The sequence below is a fragment of the Osmerus eperlanus genome, chromosome 14 (assembly GCF_963692335.1).
Source record: "Osmerus eperlanus chromosome 14, fOsmEpe2.1, whole genome shotgun sequence".
NCBI lineage: Eukaryota > Metazoa > Chordata > Actinopteri > Osmeriformes > Osmeridae > Osmerus > Osmerus eperlanus.
In genome coordinates this window covers 10811040-10834922 of record NC_085031.1, presented here as the reverse complement: position 1 = coordinate 10834922, position 23883 = coordinate 10811040, and the positions used below count along the sequence as shown (strand labels likewise).

The following is a 23883-nucleotide window of genomic DNA, read 5'->3' as shown; positions in this document are numbered from 1 at the left end:
CAACCAGGGTTTTAAATAAGGTTGGTTAGGCTGTGTGTGATACTTAGAAAGGAAAAGAGAGAAAAGAGGGATCAGAGTTGTTTCACGGAGGAGGTTATATTAAGCCTGACTCTCTTTAAGGTCAATAATTCATGGCGGCTGAACTGCTGAATGGCTGCTTCTCCACTCATTACACATTCAACACTAAGAACACACACACGGTTTAGTCTAGTGGTATGTGTGCTTGGTGTGTGTGTGGAAGTACCTCTCCAGAGCTTGGTGAGAGGATGTAAATGAAGCATGGTGTGTATGTATGTGTGTGTGTGTGTGTGTGTCAGTGTGTTTCCTAAGTCTCCCAGGGACAGCACTCAGCACAATGAAATAAAATCAGATTCAAACCACATGTGTTCCGACAGCGCGGTCCACAGAGTGCGGTTGTGTAGACCGCATCCTCACACAAACACTGCAGCAGAGAGAGAGAGAGAGAGAGAGAGAGAGAGAGAGAGAGAGAGAGAGAGAGAGAGAGAGAGAGAGAGAGAGAGAGAGAGAGAGAGAGAGAGAGAGAGGGATCATGATGGATGGGAGTGTGTCTCTGTGTGTTTGGGGTGAGTGTGCGCATGCATGCATGCTAATGTGTGTGTGTGTGTGTTCGAATATGTGTGGGAATCTCAGTGTTTGACTGTTTGCACAGTCCACTCCTATAAACTATTCTCACTGATACCATTGTGTACATTCCACAGTGACTACAAGTACGCTGGCTAGATTCATGAAGTTTGTGTCTGTCTGGGATGGTAGAAATGTTTATACATTTTAGGATTATGTGAGGTCAGTGTGCTGGCAGTTTTTCTAGGCCACGGTTTTTGATTTTGGTAGCTGGGTAATGTGTGAATCCATTTCATAGGTTCTTGTTTTGTCTGGAGAAGTTTTTGTTCCATTGTGCTGTATTGTGTTTCCTGTTTTAATGAAGAGTGGTTGGTGGTGTTTTTCTCCAGTGTTCTTTATGGGAACAAGATCACAGAGATTTCCAAAGGACTGTTCGAGGGTCTCTTCGCTCTGCAGCTACTGTGAGAGCAAATGCACACACACACACACACACCTACACACACAATACTTGCAGAGATTCAATATTTGCATAATTTGAACCCCTCTTTCTCTTCATTTCTCTTTCTCTCTGCCCATCTTTCTCTCTCCACCTCTGTCTCCCTCTCTCCACCTCTGTCTCCCTCTCTCCACCTCTGTCTCCCTCTCTCCACCTCTGTTTCCCTCTCTCCACCCCGCTCTCCCAGGTTGTTGAATGCTAACAAGATAGCATGTCTGCGTGTAGATGCCTTCCAGGACCTCCACAACCTCAACCTGCTGTCTCTCTACGACAACAAACTGCAGACCATCGCCAAGGGAACCTTCTCCTCACTACGCGCCATTCAGACGCTGTATGTACACACACACACACACACACTGACTAGTCATACTACTGTACTGGTTAGTCCCAGCTCACTGTCTGTGTGTGTTTGTGTGTGTGTTAGTCACCTGGCTCAGAACCCATTCATCTGTGATTGCCATCTGAAGTGGCTTGCTGACTACCTCCAGGACAACCCCATAGAGACCAGCGGAGCCCGCTGTACCAGCCCCCGGCGCCTTGCCAACAAGCGCATCGGCCAGATCAAGAGCAAGAAGTTCCGCTGCTCAGGTAACACACAAGCTGGCACCCACACACATACACACGCACACACACGCTGAATGACTGGCACGAACACACTTTCAGAGAGACGTGCACTTTGCATCAGGATGAGAAGGAACATGTAGAGAACACTCGTACTGCCGTCCAGCTCCTAGACACTGGAAGGGTGCGTCATACACACAGACACATGCAGCTGGAAGTTCAAACACACTCCTCCTCCCCTCTCCTGTGTGGTCATTCTGTCACCCTCAGAGGTCCCCTCAGTCTCTCACACGGCTTGATCTCTCTACTGCCCTCACCCCCCACCTTTCTCTCTCTCTCTCTCTCTCTCTCTCTCTCTCTCTCTCTCTCTCTCTCTCTCTCTCTCTCCTCTCTCTCTCTCTCTCTCTCTCTCTCTCTCTCTCTCTCTCTCTCTCTCTCTCTCTCTCTCTCTCTCTCTTTCTCTCTTTCTCTCTCTCTCTCTCATCTCTCTCTCTCTCTCTCTCACACACACACACACACACCTCCATTCATGCTGTAATTTCTGTTGAAGGGGTATGTTACACCGTTGCTCGTTTTTTCTCTTCATTATTCTACCACTCCTCTCTTTTTCTCTCTCCTTCTCTTCATTAGCTAGAGAACAGTATTTCATCCCAGGTATTGTATGGGCAGCATGTGTGTGAGGCACTAGATTGCTGACTGCACACACACACACACACACACACACACAAACGCACACACTCATACACGCAAACACATAGCTTTGCTCTTGGAAATTGGCAGCATAAACTTACACGTGTTTAAGTCACAAAGATGGGGTGTGATTGGTCAGAGCACCTAACCACCGACCAAAAACTGGCCAGTAGGAAATCTCTGCATGAAGCCCATCCCTGTGTTTTGATTCATAGTAACAGTATCCTGCAGACAAGCTTCTACTTGTTTATGTATTGTGTGTATTTTAGTGTGTGTATGTGTGTGTGTGTGTGTGTGTATCTGTGTGTGTGTGAAAGTACACAATAGGATCACAGAGACAGTGTTCAAAGTCCTTTAGCGTTTCTGCTTGGTACATTCAGATGATAGCTCTGGGTGTATGTTCGCGTGTGCGCACAAATGTGCTTTTCATTTGCTGAACATCAAAAGGTCATGCAGTTGCCCACTGAGTGAGCTGCTGTGAGAAATGCAAATGAGACATGAATATGAGCTAGGTGGCAGGGCTAAAGACAGTCATTAGCGAAGCGGCACATGGGGGAGTGTGTGCTGGTGTGTGTGCTGGTGTGTGTGTGTGTGTGTGCATCATTAACTCAGAAGCTGGTAGGGGTTCAAGTGTTCACGTAGCCTGCCTTGGTGAAACTGAATAATATAGCTGATTTTAGGGTCGAACATTTGAATAAATATGATCCTCTCTGTATTAGCAATGCTGTGGTCTTTGATACAGCTTTGTTAGAAATACTAACAAATTCAATGTACATTACAAATAATATTCACTTAAAAAGCCTTGCCGGCTTCATACAACCTTTTCTAATACTTTCCGATATTTCATTTTCCATTTTACTGTCTTTTGATTTCTCAAAAGATGAACTGAGCACCTTCACATTTATGCACCACCTCTCAGCCAATCACCATGCTTGGATCTCAACTTGCCTCGGATGAGCCCCTCTTTACTAGCTTTTCCTTCTTTGTTCAATAAAAGAGTGCAATCCCTTCTTCTCTCCCCTAAAGCTTCTCACACACACTCAGGAGTACACCATGTGGGCTGTAAGTAACACACACACACACACACACTACTCCTACCTCTTTGAGTCTGACCCCTCTATCTCTCACCCTGAGTTGACCCCCTGGACCTGATTCCCTGTTGACCTTTGAACCTTGTCCTGTGTCTACAAAGAACAACAACGACAAGGAAATGCATACATGGAGCTGATGCACACTTGTGGGATGTTGGTTTTGTATGTTTGGGAGTATGTGTGTCTGTGCGTGTCAGTTCGGTGCGTCTCTTGACTTCAGAACTGCTGTATTGTCCTCCTCAGTGTGCCCCTCTCTCCTGCTGTATTGTATTTAACATGTCTTTTATCTGCAACTAACATCAACCTGTCCAACATGTCCCACTGCTCTCTCCCTGTGCCTCTCTCTGTCTCCCTCCCTGTTTTCTCCCCGACTCTCTCCCTTTCCAACCCTCTGAACCTCTCCTTTCATGACCCCAGCTCCATCTCTCTTTCTCCTGCCCTCCTTTCATCTATCCCATCCTTCCTTCCAATCTCTCTCTCCTTCCCTCTTTGTCCTCCCTCCCTCCATCCACCTCCTCTCTCTCCTTCTCTCTCTCTCTCTCTCTCTCCCTGCCTCCTCCCTACCTCCCTCGCTCCCTGCTGTTCCTGTGGAGGAGAAGAGAGCGAGCTGTTCCTTTGTGCTTGATCTAACCATGTGTCTGGCTGCACCTGATGGTAGAACATGGTTCTGTCAAGCACCATGGAACGGCCCAGCGAAGGCTGCAGCATGGCAAGACCCAAGAGACAGCCTCCCCCCTCTGTGTGTGTGTGTGTGTTTGAAAAGTAGGGTCACAATGTGTCTGTGTATGAACATGAGTGTATGGCTGTTCTATTCACCCTGCGTTTCTCCCCATGTTTTGTGTTCTTTGGTCATGTTGCGGTTCAACCAATGAGGACTTTCCTTCATGTGTCCATCCGTGTTCCATGTCTATTGGTTGTGTTGTGGTTATGTCGTGACCCCTACTACTGATGCCACATCGGTCATATTGCGGTCGCGTTGCTGTCACTAACGGTTGCATTGGGGTCGGCAGGCTCGGAGGACTACCGCAGTAAGCTGGGAGGGGACTGCTTCGCTGACCTAGCCTGTCCTGAGAAGTGTCGCTGTGAAGGAACCACAGTCGACTGCTCCAACCAGAAGCTGACCAAGATCCCCGATCACATCCCACAGTACACCGCCGAGCTGTGAGTCCACACCGCATCCTTATGTGTGTGTGTGTGTGTATGTGGGGGGGGGAGTTGTCTGGTTAGGCATTTGTGCGAGTGTGTTCGTCAAAGTCCTCCAGTGAATAAAGACTTCTGCCTCTCCTTTTCCCTCTCATCTCTTCCCTCATTCCCTCCTCTCTCCTCCCCTCTCTCCTCCTCTCATATGTCTCCTCATCTCTCTCCCCCTCTCCCCCCTCTCCTCCTCACCCCTCCTCTCTCTCTCCATCTAGGCGTCTAAACAACAACGAGTTCACAGTACTGGAGGCGACGGGCATCTTTAAGAAGCTCCCCCAGCTCAGGAAGATGTGAGTGTCTCCTTGTGGTTATTCTGCAGTCTTCACCACCCCGTCCAGGCACACAAAGACTCCTAAACGACTGTCTGGCCGTTCAAGAGTCAAACCCACCAGACAAGAAAACAAACCTCTAAAAGAGTGAAGGGAGTCGGGTTTGGGAAGACGTTGACTCTTTTGGATGTGTGAAAGGCGAGCACATCAGTTGATTGCTTTTGAACTTGTTCTCTCTCTCGCTCTCTCTCTCTCATCCTTTTGCCTGTCTGTCCGTCCGTCGGTTGCCCCCCTGCAGTAACCTTAGTAACAATCGTATCAGTGACATCGAGGAGGGGACGTTTGAGGGGGCCACGGGGGTCAACGAGTTGATCCTCACCTCCAACCGTCTGGAGAACATCCATCACCGCATGCTGAAGGGCCTGGGGGGCCTGCGCACACTGTGGGTGTCGACACACACACACACGCATGCACATGCACATTCACTCCCTCCTTCACACGTACACTCACAAACATAGGCACACTGATACACCAACACCCACACACACAAATATGTGCAAACTTACTTTTTAGATGTTTTTCCTCTGATGGCAACTGTACTAATAATGTGTGTGTGTGTGTGTGTGTGTGTGTGTGTGCGTGTGTGTGTGTGTGTGTGTGCAGGATGCTGAGGAGTAACCGTATCAGCTGTGTCAGTAACAGCAGCTTCGTAGGTCTGAGCTCCGTCCGTCTGCTCTCCCTCTACGACAACCAGATCACCTCCATGAACCTGGGCGCCTTCGACACCCTGCACTCGCTCTCTACACTGTGAGTACACCCACACACACACACACTCACATACAAACAAACCGTAGGTGCTTTGACACCCTGAAGAGACACACACACACACACACACACGTCTAAAACGAAAGCACTCCCCCACCCAAGGAACCTGCTGGCCAACCCGTTCAACTGTAACTGCCACCTGGCCTGGCTGGGGGACTGGCTGAGGAGGAAGAGGATCGTGACTGGGAACCCCCGCTGTCAGAACCCCTACTTTCTGAAAGAGATCCCCATCCAGGATGTAGCCGTCCAGGACTTTGCCTGTGACGACGGTAGGCTCAGACAGACGGCTAGCTTAGCTTGTTTAAAGGTATTAAAATAAGGAATGTTGACGATGGCAGTGTTTAAACCCGTCTATCTGTTAATAGCCATAACAATAAAGAAAAAGAAATTGGAAATAACATGTAGATTTCGCTTTTATACAAAGCGATGTAGCGGGGGGGATTCAACATGCGACCCCCTATTCTACCCCTGAGCTATACCCATGCCCAATTAGAATACCACTAGGTATTATGTCAATCCCCAGCATAGTAAAAAGCTCCTCACCCCCCCCCCCCCCCTCCCCCAGGTAACGATGAGAACAGCTGCTCCCCAGTGCTGAGGTGTCCTGCTGAGTGCTCCTGTCTGGACACGGTGGTCCGCTGCAGCAACAAGGGCCTCAGCTCCCTACCTAAGGGCCTGCCCAAGGAGACCACGGAGCTGTGAGTTATACACACACACACACACACACACACACTCACATGCATGCACACACACGTTGTGTGCATGTCTACTTCAAGGGAGAGAAAAGTGAAAATGATGGAAACCTCATTTTAACTGGCTTATACTGGTCAATGTTAGTCAACTGTACTGATGTCGCTAGCTAAGTAGCCTGTAAGCGCAAGTTGTCCTGTCTTCAGTAGGAATATCCTATTCCAAACCCCTCCCTTATTGTCTAAACTCAGAGTGAACTGGGTTGAGAGGAGTGTGTGTGTGTGTATATGTGTGTGTTGTTATGGCGGCAGGGGATATTAAACAGTTCTGTTTGTTATTGCTCAGCCTGTAATGGCTATGTCATGGAACTGGAGACGGGGAATGTCCGGAGTCTTGAAAACCCTTCCTTTCTCTCTTCCTCTTTCACTGCCTCTGTTTTCACACCCCTCCTTCTCTCTCTCTCTCTCCCTCTCTTTCCAAATCCCCCTCTCTCTCTCTTCTCTCAGTTATTTGGATGGTAACCAGTTCACTCAGGTCCCGGTGGAGCTCTCCAATTACAAGCACTTGACGCTCATGTAGGTGTTACTCACACACACACACCCACATGCACGGTGGCAAGAACACACATACACACACACACACTCACACACACACACACACACACACACACACAGACAGACACACACATTCACCCACTCACACACACTTTTACCTAACTGTCACACACAGCACTTACATAGAGGGCCCTGTCTCTTGAAACACTGTTGAACACTCTTCACTTTGAAGAGAATGGTGCTGCTTACACACCACTCTGGTTTGCTGTGAATAAGCTCTGTTTTATTTTGTATGGTGCATCATGTGTGTATTTGTGCATATATCTGTGCACAAGTTCCAGTGCCATGTTGCTTGACTGTGTAAGGTTTATATGTCTTGTGTATGTATTTTGTGAGAGACTGGGTGAATGAGGATGCCCGTGAATGAGAGAGAGAGAGTATCTGTTTTGGGGCCGACAGTGTGTGTATATACTGTCTGTGTCATAGAGTCTGTTGTGGTTTTTCTTGCAGCGATTTGAGTAACAACCAGATCAGCACGTTGTCCAACCTCAGCCTCAGTAACATGTCTGAGCTGCTTACCCTGTGAGTCTGGCTTCACCCTAGAGTGTATGTGTGGTGAGGGAATGAGAGAGCGTGTCAATGAGGGATGAGTAGGGAGTGTGTGTGAGTGTGACAGAGAGAGAAAGTGTGTGTATATTTGTGGATGTGGATGTGACAGACTGACTGTGTGTGTGTGTACATGCATGTCCATGAGACTGGAGCAGTGTATGTCTGTGTGTGTGTGTGTGTGTATGTGTGTGTGTGGGGAGGGGGGGGTGTGGGTGTGTGTGTGACTGGCGGAAAGAGAGTGTGTGGGTGTGTATGTGCGCGTGAGACAGTTTCTTTCATGTGTGGAGATGAGTTTGCGCCTGCATGCATGTGTATATGTGCGAGTGCATGTAGGTCTGAGGGTGGGTTGCTATGTACTGTTCTTTGTGTGTTCCTGTATGGCCTGATGAGCTTTAGCAAGCACATCTAAACTTCAAACATTAAAAACCACAGTAGTTGTTTGCTACTGTATCCTTTAACACTGACTTGATTGTTGTTGTTGTTGCCATGGTGAAGAATTCTAAGCTATAACCGGTTGAGGTGTATACCAGTCAGAGCCTTCGACGGACTCAAGTCACTACGCTTGCTGTGAGTATCTATGGCAACCACGCCTATTTTATTAGGGGGTGTGGGTAATGGTTCTAACTTTGTCTGTAATAACTGGTGTGATCTTGTGTTCTGTCTCTCACTCGGTCTCTCTCTCTCGTTCTTTATTTAGCTCTCTCCATGGGAATGACATTTCTGTGATACCAGAAGGAGCCTTCAAAGATCTGTCCTCTCTCTCCCACCTGTAAGCCACACACGTACAAACTCACTCGCACGCACACTCACAAATAAGCCTCGTGAAAATGTTCACCACAATGTGTAACTGACCTTGCTCTCCTCTTTGTGTGTGTGTTTGTGTGTGTGTCCTGTCAGGGCGCTGGGTGCCAACCCCCTGTACTGTGACTGTCACATGCAGTGGCTGTCTGACTGGGTGAAGAGTGGGTACAAGGAGCCGGGCATCGCCCGCTGTGCTGGCCCCAATGACATGGAGGGGAAACTGCTGCTGACCACGCCTTCCAAGAAGTTCACCTGCACAGGTACACACACACACCATCTCTCTCCCTCACACAGGCAATATCTCACACATGCAAGCGCACATGCACAGACAGAGACATACACACACACAATCTCACAGGCTTAGACACGTAAAGACACAAACTAACAGTGCATGCGCAAATGCACGGATACAGGTCTGCACGAACAACACACACACAATAAAGAGGCCTGCATGAATGAACACACACACCAACACACACTTTCTGAATTCTCCCAGAGGACACCACAAGTTGCCAATAATTAATTTCTGCCTGATGGATTTATATTGCTACCATGGTGAATGAAGACATACCCTATAAGATCTGTTCAGAATGACTAAAAAAAGACATATTCAGTTCAAGATAATTTTGATATACACATGGACTTCTTTTTGACTTATTAACCTGATTTAATCAACACATTATAGAAGTCCCGGGCCCTTGTGGTTTTCTGGTGCCAGGTAATGTAGCCTATCAGAACCCCCTATTCCTGCCTTAATCCTGCCTCCCCAGGTCAATCCACCAAACCCAGCCCAGCCCTTGGAATTTCTCCCGCCCCTTGAACTCTGAATGACCAGAATGCACCTCTCTTCCCCATCACTCCTAATCTCACCCTCAATGGTGTCTCCTTGATCCATTGATGTCATGTTGCAGGGACAACTGTGTGTGATTATCAGTCTGTCTGTGCGCTCCCATTGTGTTTGTCTGTGTGCACGCCTTCATGTGTGTGTGTGGTACGGTACATGTTTCATTAGGCTCATAGTCCAATATTCTGTATCGTTTCTCAAAATGTGTGTTTGCGTGGATGTGTGTGTGTGTGCGCGTTTGTGCATGCGGTTGTGTGTGGGTGTGTCCTCAGGCCCCAGTGGATTTAAGCATCCTGGCCAAGTGTGACCCCTGCTTGTCCAACCCCTGTAAGAACGACGGCACTGCTCCAACGACCCCCCGTCCACTTCTACCCGCTGTACCTGCCCTTATGGATTCAAGGTGCGCTGTACACACACACACACACACACGCACACACACACACAGCTTTGTTGTTTTTCTGTGCAGGAGATGCTTTTATCCTATGCCTGTGTTCTATTTGGTGGTCTCACTGATCTTTTTTCCTTTGCTGTTCTTATCTCTCTCCGTTCCTGTGTGTGTGTGTGCGCGTGCGTGTGTGTGTGTGTGTACAGGGCCAGGACTGTGAAGAGCCTATTCATGCCTGCATCAGTAACCCCTGTCAGAACGCTGGTACCTGCCACCTGAAGGAAGGAGAGGAGAGCAACTTCTGGTGAGAAACACACATCCACGCTCACACACTCACACACACTCATGGAGATGGCTGAGTGTCTGGCGTGGGCCTGTGGTCATGTCCACTGGGGCTCATTCTGGGCTTGTTAGTGATGCTTAGTTTTGATGAGAGAATGGGCATCTCTTCATTAGCTGTTTAGGCTTAATGTGGCCTCTGGAACACACCCTTGTCTGCATTCAAACCAGAAATTATCAACACCCCTGTCGACCCTCTCTTCTTTCACTCCCTCCTTTTTTTCTATCCCCTCCTTTTTTCCCTCTCCCTTTGGCCCTTTCTTTCTCTTGCTCTTTGCCTTTCTCTCTTCACCTCTCCTGCTTCCCCCCACTCTTTCTCTCTGATCCTTCTCTCAGACTCTTTCCTCTCTCCTTTTCCTGTGGTTCTGAATTGAGAATAATCATTATGGAGAGCTGTCGTAGACTCAGTAATGAGATATTAATCCTCCTGTCAGTGTTCCGCATAAGAGCTCTTTATTAGACTGTTAAAGGACCGCTGTGTGTGTGGTAGTACTTAATGCTGATTAGTTTGAGGTAACTTCAGTTCATCACAGTAATGTTTTTTACCCTGAGGGTAGGCCCAGATGCATTTTGTGTGTGTGTGTGCACTTCATGGTAGTTTAGAAAGAGTGTGTTACTACTGTGCACTGCTATTGTTCAGTCAAAATAATTTTTTTATTACTTTATATAACCTTGTACGTGTGTGTTTGTTTATAAAGGTAACTGTGTTTTACAAAGTAGTGGGTGTTTATTTCTTGGTGTGTAACGTGTGTGTGTTCTCAGGTGTGTGTGTCCGGAGGGCTTCGAGGGGGACATGTGTGAGGTCAACAGTGATGACTGTGAGGACAATGACTGTGAAAACAACTCCACCTGTGTAGACGGAATCAACAACTACACCTGCATGTGTCTCCTGAGTACACTGGTAATACACACACACATACACACACAAACACACACACAAACTCTTTTCTGCACTAACCCTTGTGTGTTTTGACTACTTTCTCGCCTTAGCGTCTTTCTTCTTTCTAGATGTATCTATTGCTGTGGCTTCTGTACTGTGCTAAATGTTGCTAACTGCTAACACGTGTGCCGCTTATGTTATGTTTTTCTATCTGTCTCTCTCTCTCCCTCTCTGTCATTCTATCTGTCCGTCTGCTCTTGTGGCCGCAGCTGCAACCAATGAGGTGGAGAGAGAGGTTAGTCTGTTCTGTTCTCTCTCTCTCTCTCTCTCTCTCTCTCCTCTCTCTCTCTCTCTTCTCTCTCTCTCTCTCTCTCTCTCTCTCTCTCTCTCTCTCTCTCTCTCTCTCTCTCTCTCTCCTCTCTCTCTCTCTCTCTCTCTCTCTCTCTCTCTCTCTCTCTCTCTCTCCTCTCTCTCTCTCTCTCTCTCTCTCTCTCTCTCTCTCTCTCTCTCTCTCTCTCTCTCTCTCTCCCTTTTCATTCCTACACTCCTGCCTTCCATCTCTCTGCTATATGTGACTCCAGCCCAGTACAACATGGACAGACCCTGTCCTCACATTGATCTCTCACACCTCAAAACCTGGCTCAAACTCCCACAGTAGTAAGGACTTTCTCAAGTGCTTGGCACCCTGGCTGCTCTCCAAGGTTTTATCTTCCATCCCTACAAACCATAAAACCCAACATAAAAAGCAGAATATTGCTATCAGGGTGATGTGGGTCTACTGAAAAAGAGTGAAATCCCAAATAATTAATCCCAAATACAGGCCATTCCCAGTATAGTCACATAGATGCTACACTGTAACCCTCGGTCCTTCCAGAAGGATCTACTGTGGGTCAATAGAGCTTCTGAAGGTTCGATAATGGTACTGAAAGGTTGTGAACTCTGTCACAGACTGGAAACACAATGTATGACGCTTCCTTGGAGACAGGGTCATTTATCAGAGACCCACACACACATGGTATTGACTGACTGGTCATGCTAGAGTCATCCATCACTTCCTACACACAAATTGCACACACACACACACACACACACACTCATACAGTGATTTTTGGGAACTAGGCTGTATAAATTACTAGAGCTAGATCATTCGATTTAATCTTTTATTGATAGGTACTGTAGCTAGGGTACATGCTGAAAAAAGACAAAATGATCAGACAAAATCTAGTGAGAAGATTATAAATGGAGCCACATGGTCAAAGAAACGTGTGCAGTTACAATGAAAAAAGCTAATTGTGTTGCTTTTTAATAATTAAAGTAAATCAGAAATATATATTTATCATTATATGAACATGGGGCTTTGAAACAATTTCAATCTAAATGTCCTGAAAGGTTTTACCAAAACCACACTTCAACTCAACATGGTTCTCATGATGACAGCTATGACTCAGCTCATAACATCATATACATTTTAACTCCTCAATTTAGGTTTATTCAAATGAAGGTGTAATCTTTTGTGAATACAATCACTCCAAAGCAATTATGCACATATGTATAGAAATGTCTGTTCATTGTTAAAATTCAACCAACTGATGGAAGCATTGCCATATAAATAGAAAATGAAATGAATATATTTATAATAACATCAAATAACAAGCGTAAAATTACTTCTGAAGAGTGGACTTGGTGGGCATAACAAAACAAAAATAAGGGTGGTGGACATATTCAAGAATACATTTGGTGTTTGGCACTAATCTTTGTGTGTGTGTGTGCTTGTGTGTGTATGTGTGCTTGTGTGTGTGTGTGTGCTTGTGTGTGTGCAATGTAGGTGAGCTGTGCGAAGAAAAATTGGATTTCTGCGCCCCAGAGTTGAACCCTTGTCAGCATGACTCGAAATGCATACTGACTCCACAAGGATACAAGTGAGTGAACACAAACACACGCACGCACACACACATACACACACGTATGGATTGAGGAGTGTCCTTGGTGATAAAACACAGAGAAAAGCTTAAATATCGAACAATTTTGTAATTTCCAAGTTAAAGTTTCATTATTATTGCCTAATAATTATTATTATTAGGTATTATCAAGTACAGACAGATTGGAATTCTTTGTTTTTGCTCCTCTTGACAACTAGCGGCGTATCTAAACCTTTAATACATAATCTAAACCTGTATCAATATTTTCGAACCTTTATGAGCTACTATACTTATCGCGAATATATGTACGATAAATAAGAATCATACATTTTTTATAAAACCGAATAATTCACCCAACGCCTGACAATAACCTAAAGATCAGCAACTAAGAATAGCCTAACATGTCATTGGAGTAAAGTGACTTGTGCTGACAGTTGGAGTTTAATGGAGCATCGGGTCCAGCTGGAGCTCCCTGGTGTTTTTTTAACTAATGTGTGACATCACTCTATCTGGAGATCAGGGTGTGTTTGGGGAAGGTGAAGTGCTACTGTGGCACGCCTGCTGATCGCTTTCCTGTTATATATTACAAGATCATAACAAGATCGAGTACTGACTGGGATTCATTCCCTAGTGTGTTGCCCAAGTGTGTGTGGTTGCATCAAGTGAAAGCAAGTTTAAAGCATAGTTTCCCTTGACAATATTGCCTTTGATTCTACTACATGCTGTTCGATTGAACAGTGATGGACTTTTTAAAGGCTTGTGGAAAGCTTCAAAAGGACAGGACATGTCAATGACAAGCACCCTAGAACATTTTCCCTGTCTGCTCATATACTTATCAGTGTGTCCCATTACCGTGCTGATTGGATGTGTGTGTGTGTGTTTTCCACAGGTGTGAGTGTACTCCAGGCTACACTGGAGACCACTGTGACCTGGACTTTGATGACTGTGCCGAGAACAAGTGTCAGAATGGTGGACAATGTATCGACGCCGTCAACGGCTACACCTGTGTATGTCCTGAGGGATACAGGTGGGTACACACACACACACACACACAGTTGATGTGAAAAAAATTGATGTATAAATTGGATTACACACTTCATGACAAGACATGGCGTTTACACATTGCCGTGTTTTTGTTGAACTGGCTCACGTGTGCGTGTGTGTGTGTGTGTGTGTGTTGCAGCGGGCTCTTCTGTGAGTCCCCCCCACCCATGGTCCTCCCTCGCACCAGCCCCTGCGACAACCACGAGTGCCTGAACGGGGCGCAGTGCGTTGTCATGGAGATGGACCCCCTCTGCCAGTGTCTCCACGGTTACGAAGGAGAGCGCTGTGAGAAGTTGGTCAGCGTCAACTTCATCAATAGAGAGTCTTACCTTCAGCTGCCTTCCAGCCTGGTCTCCCCTCAGACTAACATCTCACTGCAGGTACACACACACACACACACACACCCTTAGGTGACTGAATACTTCAAGGACATAAAATCCCAATTATGTAGTGGAGAAAAGTAGGTTTATGTAAAAGCACTGTTTAACTGTGTGTGTCAGATTGCCACAGATGAAGACAGCGGTGTGCTGCTGTACAAAGGAGATAATGACCACATCGCCATGGAGCTGTACCGTGGACGCCTACGCGTCAGCTACGACACTGGATCCTATCCCCCCTCCGCCGTGTACAGGTACTCTCATACCATCAGCATCTGAAAGCCTAACATTTCACATAGAAATGCCACACATCTTGCACATGCATAACAGTCTAGCCTCACCTCTCCACACACACACACACACACACACTCTGACCTCCTGACCTGATGTTTGGTGTCCCAGTGTGGAGACGGTGAATGACGGCAGCTTCCACGTGGTCGAGCTGGTGGCGTCAGACCAGATCCTGTCTCTGTCCATCGACGGGGGGGCCCCCAAGTCCATCACCTCTCTCAGCAAGCAGTCCACACTCAGCATAGACTCCCCGCTCTATCTGGGAGGTATGGAGACGGGTGTGTGTGTGTGTGTGTGTGTGTGTGTGTGTGTGTGTGTGTGTGGGTGGGGGGGGGGGGGGGGCGGGGGAGGGGGCATTGAATGTGTGTATCTATCGGAAACCCCCATATGTGTATGTGGTGTATGTGTGTTGTGTTCCAAGCCATTTTGACTCACCTACAGACTTGACTTCTTCTTTTCTCCCGCCTCAGGAATGCCCAACCGCGTGTCGACCTCTGGAGGCGGGGCGGGCCTCTCGGCTCTGCAGCACACCTCCGGGGGCCGCAACGGCACCAGCTTCCACGGCTGCCTCCGCAACCTCTACATCAACAACCAGCTGCAGGATCTGGGGGCCGGGCTGGGTGCCGGGCCGGGCCGGGGGGTGGAGCCCGGCTGCCAGCCGTGCCAGCGGGGGGCCTGCACCCAGGGGGACTGCCACCCCACGGGGCACAGCGGCTTCACCTGCACCTGCCACCCTGGCTGGACGGGCACCCTGTGTGACCAGCAGGTGAACAACCCCTGCGACGGCAACAAGTGAGTCACTCCGTCTCAGCCGTCTGGTTCGTTCCGCCACGTTATCGATCGGTGTTTTCATGTCGTCTGTTCTTCGGGTTCACTCAATTAGCTCGTCTGATTCGTTTTCGCGATCAATCGTAATGCATGAACCGTTACGTCAAATGGAATTACACCAACGGACCTATCAGGCATGTTTGTTTATCATATTAAATGGACACGCTAAATTGGTTTGGAGAAGGCATGTATAAAACTGGATTTGTGAAACACAATTGAATGCCTCCCCCCTCCGCCCTCCCCCCTCTCAGATGTATCCACGGCTCCTGCCTGCCCATCAACTCGTACTCGTACTCGTGTCGCTGCCAGCCGGGTTTCGCCGGCGTGCTCTGTGACGAGGAGGACCAGGACGCCTTTGACCCGTGTCAGGTGACGCACTGCAAGCACGGCTCGTGCCGCCTGTCGGGCCTGGGCAAGGCCTACTGCGAGTGCAGCCCCGGGTACGCGGGAGACACCTGCGACAGAGGTGAGCGGGGTTGTGTGTGGGTGTGGGGGTCGGTGTGACAGCAAGAGTGATGGATTGTCATTTGTCCAACCCTTTGCTGGCTGTAAAGTCTGCTGTGCATGAAGCGTGTATGTGATTAAGTGCGTGTGTGTTTCATTAAGTGTGTTTCTGCGACAGGAACTGGATGTATGATTTTGTGTGTGTGTGTGACTGAGTGTTTAGGAGAGAGAAAGTGTGTGTGTGTGTGTGTGTGTGTGATTGTTCATGTGTGTGAGACAGGATTTGTGTGTGATTGAGTGTGTTTGTGTGATTGTGTGTGAGAGAGGAAGAGTGAGTGTGTGATTAAGTGTGTGAGGGAGAGAGAGGAAGTGTTTGCGTGTAGCTGTGTACTGAGCCCCTGAGAGAACGCCCAAAGCGGAGGCCTTGTGGTGTCTGGTGTGATGTGGTCTCGCTCGCCCGTCTTCTCTCTAACTGCCTGTGCTCTGTGTCTCCTGCTCTAACCCCCTCCTCTCTCTGCAACCTCTGACAGCCTCTGAGTCCTCTTTCAACCCCACAAGGGGGGTCACGCAGGTGAGATCTCTCTCTCTCTCTGTCTGTCTCTCTCATTTTCTGGCTCATTCTTTCCCTCCGTTTTGTCCACTTTTCCGCTATCGCAGCATTGTCTTGTCCTCGTTCATCACACAGGAACGGCGTCTCTCCAGCCTGTCAGTGTGTCCATGCCGGCTTTGTCCTCCATGAACCCCTCCCTGCTTGTATTACAAGCAGGGAGGGGTCCTCCTGTCCTCCATCCTTTCATCCGACTCACCTCGCTTATTCCGTCTTTCGCTTTACTCACTCCTACAACATCTGTTTGTCCTTCCATCTTTCCCTGCGTCAAACCTATACATACCCCTTCTGCTTTAATCTCCTTCCTTTTGTTGACAATATACCTGTTGTCCTAAATCAAACTCTGGAACTCAAGTGTCCCTCTCTCCCCATCCCCCTCTCTCTTTCTCTTATTCCCTCCCTCTCTCTCCCTCCGACCCCTCCACACGCACACCAGAGGTGGCCTGCCGAGGGGAACGGATCCGAGATGTCTACCACAGACAGCAGGGCTACGCCGCGTGCCAAACCCAGGAGAAGGTCTCCCGCCTAGTGTGCAGGGGCAGCTGCCCGGGGGGGTCAGGGGGCCCGGGGGGGTCCTGCTGCACGCCCCTGAGGAGCAAACGCAGGAAATACACTTTTCAGTGCACCGACGGCTCTTCTTTTGTCCAGGAGGTGGAGAAGGTGGTGAAGTGTGGCTGCACGCAGTGTCCTTCCTTGTAAAGAAAAGAAAGAAAAAGAAAGAAAAAAAAGAAAGAAAAGCTAGATACAACCCCCTCTACCCCTGCCCTCCTTGTTTTGAAGTTGAACCTTGGTGATTTTTTTCCCGTTTTATGGGGTGGGTTGGGTTCATTGCTTTTAGTCCCCCCCACACACACACCCCTCAGTCCCCACACCCCGTCCAAATCCCGCATCACAAAAGCCGCCCACTCTCTCCTTACCTCCTTCCACCCCGTCCATCCCTCCGTATTTCTGTGACCCCACTTGAAAAAGTCAAAACAGAAAACAGAGAAACATCTAGAAAAAAGTACCTTTTTCTTGCCAGTTCTGGACTGATCTATGCTTCCTTGGTGGGGATGTTGAATTATATTGTAAAATACAAAAAACTGACTTATTTTTTATTATGAAGCGGAGAAAAAGACAAAAAAACGAGTTTACTTTTTTCCTATCTTCTTTTTTTGCCATGATTCTAAAGGTGTGCGACTTTACTCTTCCCACATAGACTGACAGGTCAGTGATGGATGACCACTTCCTGTAGACTACTTCCTGTATCCTGTGTGTGTGTTTTTAGGACTTATCTAAACTGTAACACCACAGACGCACAATCTTGTGCTGCATTGAGGTATAGGGGGGTGAAAGTCTGGATTACCCTCGCACACAAGACCGCTAAGAGACTGTGTCACATTCACAGACACACACCACACGTGCACACACACACATACAAACTTAAGCACACATACACACACACCTGTAGAAAAAGAGTTAATGATTAGTATTGATTGATATTAGTGATCAGGTTAAACATTACCTGTCATTCTCTGCCCGGCTCCTTCATCAATGACAAGTATTTATAGTTTAATAAATACCTGTGCTTATTGAGTAGATCTCCCACGTTTATCTGCCTGATTCCTTTAATATATATTAATTTATATTTGTTCTCATATTTTTGTATTAAAGACATAATCAGTCGCGATAGATTGACTAACATATGGTTGTCCTTTTTTCAGTTGCCTAAGATAAGTTGTTTTTTTTGTTTTGAGTTTTTTGACCACTGAAAAACTATTGTGTTTTGCCGGAAACATTAGTTGCATTTTAATCTGCAAATGTGACGTGAAGACATTGTATATTTTTTGTCGCTTTTTTCCTGAGAGTTTGTACTGTGCCAATACGAAGGTCTTTATATTAGAGTGTAAATGTATAAGTAATTTCCCTGCGTACGTGCTTATGTCACTAAGAAACACGTTGAGTATAGCATCGACCCTAGCAGATACTACTTAGAGCTGTTTTTACCTTTTTAACAAATTTATGCGTAAACAAAAAATACTGTGACTTTTCTAATTAATGAAACTACTTTGTTAGCCCCTTGTCTACAATGTTAACATGTTGCTGCTATGTTTTGTATCTTAGACTTGGATCCTGATCTGTATGTTAGAAAACTCCCAGGCTCCTGCAGTGAGGGTTGCCTTGTGTAATAGATCAATATGCCCCCCCCCCCCCCTCTTGTGCATTGTGCTTTAAATTACTCCCCCTCCTCCTCCTCGTCCCCAGACTAATGTCAGTTTCCTGACTGATATTTGTTAATTAAACACAATATTTACCTCACGTCTCTCACATTTTTTGCATTAAGTTGTTCAAAAAAAAAATCTTTCCTTTTTTTTCAGTTAGGCTCCTATAACGATTAGCTGTTTGGTTGTGTAAGGGATACTAACCAAGGACATTTCTTTGTAGGGTGTGTAGGTTACTTGTACCCAGCAGGGCATGATCTGGAAACCCAACTTCTCAGAGGAACAAAAAGAAGCGGAGAAAGACCAATGAATGAAGGCCTTGGGATTCTGCAGGCCAATAGTGCCATCTAGTGGGAAACGATGAACAAAAGTCCTGTTGTAAATCTGCTTTGCCTTCCTTTCAGAATGGAGAAGTGGCATGGGAGTAAAGAACATCTTGTGATTGCAAGGTTATCGTTGGTTCAAGCCCTGGACGTGATTAGTGTTTTTATTTTGAACATATGCTGTCAACAAACATGCTATTTAATTGCTTTTAGAAAGATTGCTCCCTTCCTCCTCAGCAGGGGTTATATCACTTCAACAGGCTGGAGTTTTACAGGGAAAGTGTGTGGGCAGGGAAGGAGTTAACCCTTGTGTTATCTTCATCAATCATTGTGACCCACTGTCGTATTGCGATAACTTTACCGCATACAAAAACAAAGTGAAGCATTTTCTTTTAACCGTTGGGCTGTCTCAGACCCCCCACATTGCGAAGGTTAAAAGAAAATTATTATTTGTTTTGTATTGGGTAAACACAACGATGGTTAGTTATGAACCTAAATTGTTTTGTGTTTGTGTAAAGAGACTGTGTACATCTGTTGAGTTGACTAGATCTCCAACAGAAAGCAAGCAACGCCTGCAGTCTTGTTCTAAACCTCTTCTGTGTAATCACAGGTTTACTGCAGGTTTCAGCAGATTGAAATTTAGTTTATTAATTTGTAAGACTTACACGACGCATTACCAAAAAAAAATTCAAATGAAAGAATATATAATATATATTGAATCGTGACCCCCAAGAATCGAATCGTGAGGTACCATTCCCACCCCTAATAGACGGTAAGCTGTACATTTCTGTTTAATATTTAACCATGTTGCAGAAATAAATAAGTCTATTCAGGAAAAGTCTACTTATCATCACTGTATTTTGTGAACAAGTACTTACAAAACAACTGAAAGTTTATAGGATTTCTAAGTATGATTAGTAGATTTCTAAGTAGTATTCTGTTTTATAACTTGAATATATAGTATTATATTTAGTATTGAGTGAAATTTAAGACCTCGGATGAAAATCTGGCCCTTTTTAAGACGTTTTAAGCCTTCAACTTAAAGTTCAGAATTTTAGACTTTTTAAGACCCCCCGGGAACCCTGAATCACTATGCAGCATTGAGCATGACACCAACTACAAAAACAAAGTATTTAATTGTAAAACACACATCACAGACTGTTTCAAATGTTGGCAAAAATCCCCCCTCATTGTTCCCTCCTCAACATACGGATGCTTCTTCTGGTGAAGGTCCTTACACTCTGCCCTCACTAGCGGGGTGGAAACCCCCTGTGTGGCCCCCCCCTCCCTCTGAAGCCCCCTCTGTCCCCTCGGAAGTTGGGCCTGTTCCTCTCCCTGCCACGGTCGCCCCCCCTGCCCGCGTTAGGCCCGCCTCGCCCCCCTCGAGACGCCCCGCCCCCGCGGCCCTCCCCCTTGAGTTTGGCGGGTGGGGACTTGGGGCGGAGCCTCTCGATCTCCTCGGTGCAGCCGGACAGGTGGGACTCGGGGATGGAGAAGTGGGAGGCGTAGGCCTCGGGGTTGAAGTTGCTGTTGGTCAGAGTGGGGCCCACCGTCAGCCAGCCTGGGGGGAGAAAGTGGGAGGAGAGCATGGAGAACACAGGGTTGACATATATGTGATATTAAAACAGCAGTAAAGAGTAGTCCACAACTTCCAGCCATTCTTGCCTGACACCCCCCCCCCCCCCCCCTCCTCATTCGACCTCCTTACCTGGTCTGATGGTGGAGTCTCGCCCAAACAGGTGCAGCCGCCGGCGGCCCAGGCAGAAATGCTCGATGATGTGGAAGATCTCCACGGGCTTCTCCACGTTGCCCATCTCGGGCTCCTCGGTGATGATCAGGTCGATGTCCACGTTGGCGTGGATGAAGTCTCCATCCGTGCTGCGCCGCACCGTGCCCTTGATGCCCATCAGACAGTGCTCCTGTTTGGGGGAGAGAGGAGGAGGGCGGTGAAGAGAAGGAGTAGAGAATAGGAGTAGGGAGGAGGGGCATAGTGGAGGGGTAGAGAGGAGGAAGGGTAGAGTGTAAAAGGAGGAGGGGTAGAGATAAAAGTATGGATAGTGAAGAAAAGCCCACGTCTGGAGAGATGTGGGTGTGGAGGGTGAAGAAACCCAGCCAGCTGCATGTTGTACCTTGGTCCTCTGGAACACAGCTTTGGGGTCCAGGGTCTTGGTCTTGCCAGGGTTGTTCTTGTTGGTCTTTATCCAGCAGATGTCCTCACAGCGCCTGAAGCCCCACTTCCTCAGACACTGAAACACAGGGAGCAGTGGCAGGGCTTTATGGGCACCTTGTTCACAAACATTTACGTCCTACTTTCAAAATGCCTTTTCCATACCTGATTTTTGATAGTAAAAATGATTGTGTCTGTCTTTTGTAAATGTGCTAAAACACAGTAAAAACAGCCCCATCTAGTGAGAATTCAGTGGAATTACAATTAACTGCATGTAGCCCAAATGAGTTTGGATTTCAATACTGAAGTAAATACATTTCTGTCTGATGTGTTACAAACAATAACTGGAAAAACAGTTGGCTAGCTTCAAGGTCATGGTAATAACATGACGCTAAGAACATAGCAACACCAGCACATGTACACCGCTGAGGTTGGTGTGCTCACCATCCTGCCCAGGTCCAGTCCCTCTCCAGACCCACACCAGAGGAAGACAAAGGAACGCAGCGCCGAAATCTCCTCAATCTCCAACTTCATGATCTACAGAGAGGGACAAAGATCAAACAAAAATTCTAAGAACAATGTTCCATTTCTGTCCTTGTCACAGACACACACTCTCTGAGTTGGACCCACGCAGTGACACACACAGTGTGGGGTGAAGGCATGTGGTACTTGCGTCGTCCCAGTTCCAGAAGCGCTCCGTGTGGCTGATGCCAGACTCTCTGTAGTACTCCTCCAGAGGAGGCTCCAGCAGGATCACATCAAACTTGCACTTCAGCTCCCGCAGGTCAAAGTGCTCCGGCTCCGCCTGCAGGTACCTGCACACACAGGACATGCTCATTAGATGGGTTAGGGTGTGTGTAAGGGGTGGTCAGTGAATTCTCTTACATGGGTGGTGTGTGTTTGTGTGTATGGGGGTGGTGAGTGATCTTACATAGGGGGGGTGTTGGTGGTGGAGATGAGCTCGTCCTTCAGTCTGATCAGCTCTCTGAGTTTAGGATACTCCTCAAACCTGTCAGCCAGACCTGGGCAGGGACAACACACACACACAATTGCAAACAGATGAGACATTTCCACAGGAATTTTCAAAGCCAAAATGTTGCTAATAAAAGTTAACAAACAAATGCCAACATTTGTCTTTTTCAATGTACATTAACTTAAGCAAGATGTTAAATAGAAATTGTATTGAAGCACAGTGAAAACAATCTCGTCTAGTTCTGTTAAGGTTGGATTTTATTACTGAGGTTAATATGTCCATGTGAAGTGTTTGTTGGTAGAAATACAAATAAATGTTAAATAAACAGTGTGACTTTGCTTTCTTTCTCCACACCCACACTTACCAACATCTCTGATGAAGTTTTGGGGTCTATGTCCCGTATCCACAAAGTGCTGGCAGTAGTCATTGTGTGGGTTAAGACTCTGGGTACCCTGACAAGACAACAAACTACATCAACCCTCACATCATCTACATAGATGGTTGGAATGAGAAAAGATCCTCCCCACATATGTGTTTATGGATGTACAGGAGGATGGCTTACCTTAAGGAAGGTACTGGAGTCCTTGTACACCTCTTCATATGGGTTACCATCATCAGTCTGTAGCACCTCCACTTCATCCTACAGAGACACACACATGGAACCAGTCACCATCTTATCAGCGGAGTTCAATCTAAGTCTGTGTGTGTGTGTGTGTGTACCTTCTGCTCCTCTACATCCTCCTCTGTGTCCTCGCCCTCTGTCGGAGTCTTCCGTTTAGAGGTTGTGGCCAGCGTCTGGAATGAGGCCCTGTAAAGACATTCCAGGAACACTTAAGGTTCAAGGTTCTCTTTACTGTCCCAATAGGGGGGAATGGTTTTGCAGCCAGGGTTCACATAAGGACAACATCAACACACAATCACAAAGTACCGGAAAATGGAGATTGGGGAGTTGAAGTACAAATGGGCAGGTAAGCTAATTACAGGTCAGGATAGTACAAGAAAGGCAGCCAAAGAGCTATCTACTATTGAGCATAAAAAAATGCACTTGGGATGAAAGAAACGAGTCTTTTAGGCTTAATTATATTCATCCCATTGTACAATAACAAGACACTAGATCCACATTTACTGGCACGATACTTAATACTAAAGTGGTTAGCATCAGTCAATGGCATGCCTAGTGCAAACCGTGCACAATGTGCATGAGTGGAGTGTAGGCTATCCTCTGTATAAGCCCACCTAGCACCTTTCGTGTAATTCGCGTGTTACCTGCATGTCTCTCGATTTTCCTCAATTTCCTTAAGCTCGTCTTTACTGTTGAGAACGGCGCCGATACTGTCTGCACTCTCCGCTCCCAACTACGTAAAGAAGACATGGTTCAATACAAAATAGTAAGCTAGGCGGTATGCTAATGCTAGGGCTAGCGTTAGCTCTAACAACAAGTAAAGTAGTTGGGGAGAACATATATACGCAGTATGCTAATGCTATCTACTTGCTAGGTAATAACTAGTAGTGAATAGTACTTAAGAAAAATCATAGCTAGCTAGGCAGGGAGGCGGGTTATGCCAGCTAGACTGTTTGCTAGTTCATGCGGCTAGAAAGCCTAGTAGTACTGGTACCTGTTGAGCTAGAAGCTGCCGTCTGAGCTTTTGCCGCTCACGAATCTCTTGCAATCGACTGTTCATACCTAAAACGTGTTATTTAACTTTAGTTAGTTTTTTTTAAAAATTAATTTTAGCTACTTAGCTATTCTTCTTTTACAATAGCAACGTCTTGCATATCGTCTTGCAGCCTTTTCTGAAATGTTAGCTGCAGGGGTGCAAGTCGCCCTTTGATGACGTATACTTACTTACAACCAGTTACAACCCCGCCGACTCAGTGACAAATAGATTACGCGTT

General features: G+C 46.8%; 2 protein-coding genes across 2 annotated transcripts in view; one reads left to right on the top strand and one right to left on the bottom strand.

The window, feature by feature from the left end:
• Window positions 1-17198, top strand: part of LOC134033906 (slit homolog 2 protein-like) — a 24904-nt gene extending 7706 nt beyond the window's left edge. The window contains 28 exon segments of the mRNA XM_062478190.1: window positions 947-1043; window positions 1266-1409; window positions 1503-1666; window positions 4431-4581; window positions 4833-4907; window positions 5185-5328; window positions 5550-5693; window positions 5814-5980; window positions 6277-6409; window positions 6908-6976; window positions 7466-7537; window positions 8060-8131; window positions 8262-8333; window positions 8462-8625; window positions 9051-9088; window positions 9482-9548; window positions 9551-9609; window positions 9801-9898; window positions 10696-10817; window positions 10820-10834; window positions 12639-12732; window positions 13622-13759; window positions 13916-14156; window positions 14277-14407; window positions 14556-14710; window positions 14915-15236; window positions 15524-15738; window positions 16760-17198. Coding sequence (XP_062334174.1) covers window positions 947-1043; window positions 1266-1409; window positions 1503-1666; window positions 4431-4581; window positions 4833-4907; window positions 5185-5328; window positions 5550-5693; window positions 5814-5980; window positions 6277-6409; window positions 6908-6976; window positions 7466-7537; window positions 8060-8131; window positions 8262-8333; window positions 8462-8625; window positions 9051-9088; window positions 9482-9548; window positions 9551-9609; window positions 9801-9898; window positions 10696-10817; window positions 10820-10834; window positions 12639-12732; window positions 13622-13759; window positions 13916-14156; window positions 14277-14407; window positions 14556-14710; window positions 14915-15236; window positions 15524-15738; window positions 16760-17022 — 3626 coding nt within the window. The 3' untranslated portion in view covers window positions 17023-17198.
• Window positions 17199-19964: 2766 nt separating this feature from the next.
• On the bottom strand, window positions 19965-23843 carry mettl14 (methyltransferase 14, N6-adenosine-methyltransferase subunit). Its single transcript, XM_062477756.1, has 11 exons — window positions 23604-23843; window positions 23254-23342; window positions 22708-22795; window positions 22550-22627; window positions 22352-22439; window positions 21946-22036; window positions 21688-21829; window positions 21459-21551; window positions 20977-21093; window positions 20556-20766; window positions 19965-20408 (listed from the first exon to the last, which is right to left on the bottom strand). Exons 1-11 carry the CDS (start codon window positions 23667-23669, stop codon window positions 20098-20100), a joined length of 1374 nt encoding a protein of 457 aa, XP_062333740.1. The 5' UTR covers window positions 23670-23843; the 3' UTR covers window positions 19965-20097.
• Between the last annotated feature and the right edge of the window lie 40 nt (window positions 23844-23883).